The following is a 4,461-nucleotide window of genomic DNA, read 5'->3' as shown; positions in this document are numbered from 1 at the left end:
AGTTAATAAGAGAAAGCTTTACTTTAGAACGGGGCTGGAGGGCAGAATGGAGACTGCAGAAATTATGGAGAGGTAGAGGCAGGGAGACCTGGTAGTTGAGGTAGAGATGCACGTGGGTGCAGTATTGGGAGTTGGAGAGGTGATAGAGGCTTGTGTTGAATCTGTGGGCAGTCTAGCACTGCTAAGCCAGGGTCGTTGGGAATGAGTAGAAGATCAGTGTGCAGGAAGACTTGCAAAAAGAGCCTTGTAGGAAAACCCTGTGACACTGTGATTCAAGTTCTTATCTCCACGTTGACTAAAGCCGTGCTTGACATAGTGAGATGATAATAATGAAACTGAGATTGGGGCATGGATGGATAGGACCAAGTTGAAAATTTTGTGCATTTTAAGGTGGTGTTATGTTGTTACTGTTCTTAGGTGCCATCGAGTTGATTCTGACTCAGAGCGACCCATGTGACTGTAAAACTGTCCGATAGAGTTTTCTAGGCTGTAATCTTTTCAGGAACAGATCGCCAAGCCTTTCTCCCTGAGAGCCACTGGGTGGTTTTGAACCTGTCAGCCTTTCGGTTTCAGGCAGGGCTCCTTGGTGGTGTTATAGAAATATTTTTTTTTAATTGTGGTAAAATACGTATAACAAAAAAGTTGCCACTTTAACCATTTTTATGTGTACATTTCAGTGATATTAATTACATTCACCACTATTTCCAAAAGTTTTTCATCACCCCAAACAGAAACTCAGTATCCCTTAAGCAATAACTCCCCATTCCTCCCTCTCCCCAGCCTAATAAACTTTTGTTTCTATACATTTGCATATTCTAGGTATTTCACAGAAGCAGGATCACCCAACATTTATCCTGTTGTGTCTGACTTATTTTACTTAATTTTTAATAGAAGTGTTTTCATCTGTCAAAACAAATTATTAACCAAAACGTCTTTCATAATCAAATTGACAGACAGAGGGCTAGTGCCTGTAGTATATGATAAAGAAATTTTCTCAGTTCCTGATACATTTTCTCAGTTGTCAGATAGCACCTGGAAATGATTGTTTTCTTTTATTTTCAGAAATAAAAGCATACTTTAAGCTCTGACATATCCTTTGACATTGATTTTGAGGTGTTGGTAAAAATAATATGGCAACAACCAAACTGTACCTTTGTATAATATTGTACACACTCATTTCAAGTATTTTTTTGCTACATTACTATGTGCTTATACAGAACTTGTATTGACATCATCTGATAAAGAACTTTCCTTCAGTTGCTAGCTTCAAGATTTCTTGGTTGCATGAGTACATGTTTTTCGGGGGAAACATTTGAACATTAAAAGAAAAAAAATCCAAAAAACGAGTGCATTATTAACACACATACACACTGAATATTTTGGGCTAAAGAGAGAGCATTAATCAGAGGTGGGGAAAAATTCAATTCAAATTAATTTCTTAGACTGCTGGTGTTGGGATTTTTAAGGGGGTTGGGAATGGGCAGGAAATTTCACTTTAAAATCATTTAATTAGAGAACCATAAATTATTTTAGTCTATGTAGTCTCCCTGAGCCTTTTCACCAGTTTCTACGGCTTTAATAGCGTCTTGTCTCTTTTCTTAGCTCCATAATTGAATAACAAACTACTCCCAGGATATGGTCACTTTGAATGTCCCAAAGCACTTTAAAAGTGACTTGTCCAAAATTGAGCATTTCATTGGCTTTCCTCTCTGACTCTGCTCTTTCTGTATTCTCTTAACCTATTTTCATGATTGTTGGCATCATCCATCAAGCTGGTTAAGACAGAAAACTGGGAAAACTTACTTTCTCTGCATAGTAATTCACCAAGTTGTCTGAATCTACCTGTTAATTCTCTTTGATCCATGCCTTTTTTCCTACCTCACTTTCCGGCTTTAGTATACTTTTTTCATTTTTAATTTTGACTGAAATTCTTCTAACTGATCTCCTTGTTTCAATCCCACCTCTGCAGTCTGCTCTTACGCTACTATCAAAAGTATCAGAAAAGCAGATGTGGTTATGTTACTCTTTCACTTCAAAAAATTCAGTTAACACTTTTTTTTTTTTTTTTTAATGTTCACATCATGCCAGGTACTGTACTGAATTTAGTGGCTACTTAGCTTCATTGCCCAGCCCTACTTTTCAGTCTCATCTCTAGCTTCTTCTCCAAATAAGGTTTAAACTTACAGTTTAAATCTAGCTGTACCAAACAACTTACAGTTCCCCAGATACATCATATTGACTCTTGGCTTTTGTTCATGTTGTTCCTTCCCCCTGGGGTAACTCCCTAGCTCTTTTGTTCCCATCTGCTCTATATTATTCAGGCTCATTTCAGCCTTCTATTTGGAATACTCCACCACTGCTCCTGTGCCAGTGATGGATGCTCCACAGACTCTTTGAAGTATCTTATTAGAGTGGAAAAAAAATTATCTCTGGCTTAATAGACTTTATTTTTTAATAGCAGTTTTAGGTTTACAGAAACATTGAGCAGAAAGTACAGAGAGTTCCCATTTACCCCTGGCTCCCTCCACGTTGTTTGAGCTATTTAGTCCTGTAATACATTTGTTGTAACTGATGAACCAGTATTGATATATTATTATTAATTAAAGTGTATAGTTTATGTTAGGGTTTGCTCTTTGTGTGGTGTAGCCCCTTGCCATTGGGTCGATTCCAACTCTTAGTAACCCTGTAGGACAGGGTAGAACTGCCCCGTAGGGTTTCCAAAGCTGTAATCTTTATGGAAGCAGACTGCCACATCTTTCTCCCTCGAAGTGGCCGATGAGTCTAGACCCCAATCTTTCAGTTAGCAGTTGCTTGCTTTAACCACTGTGCCACCAGGGTTCCTTTGTGTTTTGTTTTAAAAAAATTGCTGTCTAGTCAATTTCAACTCATAGCGACCCTCTGGGACAGAGTAGAACTACCCCATAGGGTTTCCAAGGAGTGCCTAATGGATTTGAACTGCTGACCTTTTGGTTAGCAGCTGTAGCTATTAATTACTATGTCACCAGGGTTTCCTTGTGTTGGATAGTCCAATGGATTTTGACAAATGTTTAATGCAGTGTGTCTACTATTACAGTATCATACAGAATAGTTTCACTGCCCTAAAAAACCCCAATTCTGTCCTGGTTTTTATTCTCAGCTCCATTACTTACTGTGACCTTGAATAATGAGTTTGATATCTGAGTCTCAGCTTCCTCATTTAAAAAATGAGAATATGGTGAAAATTAAGTAAGAAAGAGTATATAAAATACCTGCCAGAATATCTGACATAATCTTGATATTTGAGAAATGGTCCTACCTTTTTTTAGTATCCTATGCATATTTTTTAACAGTATTTTTTTTTAATTTAAACAAATGATCAGGTTATACATACACAAAGTAAATGACTAAAAGAGTACGAAAAGAATATGCAGTTAAAACTAAGTTTTCTCTCCAAAAACAGTAATACTTAACATTTCCTTGTAACATGGTGTTGCTTATTTTGTCTTTTATTTTTGGGCCTCTGTGCCTAGCACAGAGCCCTGGTGGTGCAGTGGTTAAGAGCTTGGCTGCTAACCAAAAGGTCGGCAGTTCGAATCCACCAGCCACTCCTTGGAAACCCTATGGGGCAGTTCTGCTCTGTCTTGTAGGGTCACTGTGAGTTGGAATCGACTTGATGGCAACAGGTTTGGTTAGGCTTTTGATGTACCTAGGACAGTAAATGATCATTAAAAGAATAAATGGTTAAGTAGTCAACTGGAAATAATAAAATGACACTAATGACTGGAAGGCTGGTGACTTCTAGAAGGTAGATGAAGAGTTAGTAGTAGGGTTCAAAATTAAGAAGCCTAAAATAGAGAAATATGTTGAAGAAGATAGGAATCGTCTTAAGTACATTAGGATTTTAAGAGACCTTGATTAGACATAGGAAATCCTGGTGGCTTAGTGGTTAAGAGCTGTGACTGCTAACCAAAAGGTTGGCAGTTTGAATCCACCAGGCACTCCTTGGAAACTCTGTGGGGCAGTTCTACTCTGTCTTATAGGGTTGCTATGAGTCGGAATCACCTCGACGGCAACGGGTTTATTTTTTGATTTTGATTAGATATCAGAGTAACTTTAATTTCACATATAAAAATTTGTTATTTAGTAGCATTCTGTACTGTTCTGTACTCTATACTTTCTGAATTTTTATTGTGCATATGTGTGTATATTTTAAAAAGTATGTCTAAAACATTGCTGTTCTTGTGCTTTCAGAGGAAGTTTGGAAGGGAAGAGAGAACAGAAGAGCTATAAAGCTGTCCTTGAAGACCCAATGTTGAAGTTTTCAGGACTGTACCAAGAAACATGTTCTGACCTTTATGTTACTTGTCAAGTTTTTACAGAAGGGAAGCCTCTGGCCCTGCCAGTGAGAACATCTTACAAGGCATTTAGTACAAGATGGAAGTAAGTTATTTACTTGTACATAATAGAAGCTTTTTTCCTAAT

General features: G+C 37.6%; 1 protein-coding gene across 1 annotated transcript in view; it reads left to right on the top strand.

The window, feature by feature from the left end:
• The window catches only part of PIK3C3 (phosphatidylinositol 3-kinase catalytic subunit type 3), a 147,403-nt gene that overhangs the window by 508 nt on the left and 142,434 nt on the right, over nt 1-4,461 (top strand). Inside the window, exon 2 of the mRNA XM_023735372.1 lies at nt 4,231-4,419. Coding sequence (XP_023591140.1) covers nt 4,231-4,419 — 189 coding nt within the window. The remainder of the gene's footprint in view (nt 1-4,230; nt 4,420-4,461) is intronic.

Source organism: Trichechus manatus, unplaced genomic scaffold (assembly GCF_000243295.1).
Source record: "Trichechus manatus latirostris isolate Lorelei unplaced genomic scaffold, TriManLat1.0 scaffold00078, whole genome shotgun sequence".
Classification (NCBI taxonomy): domain Eukaryota; kingdom Metazoa; phylum Chordata; class Mammalia; order Sirenia; family Trichechidae; genus Trichechus; species Trichechus manatus.
This window is presented reverse-complemented; position numbering and strand designations above follow the sequence as displayed.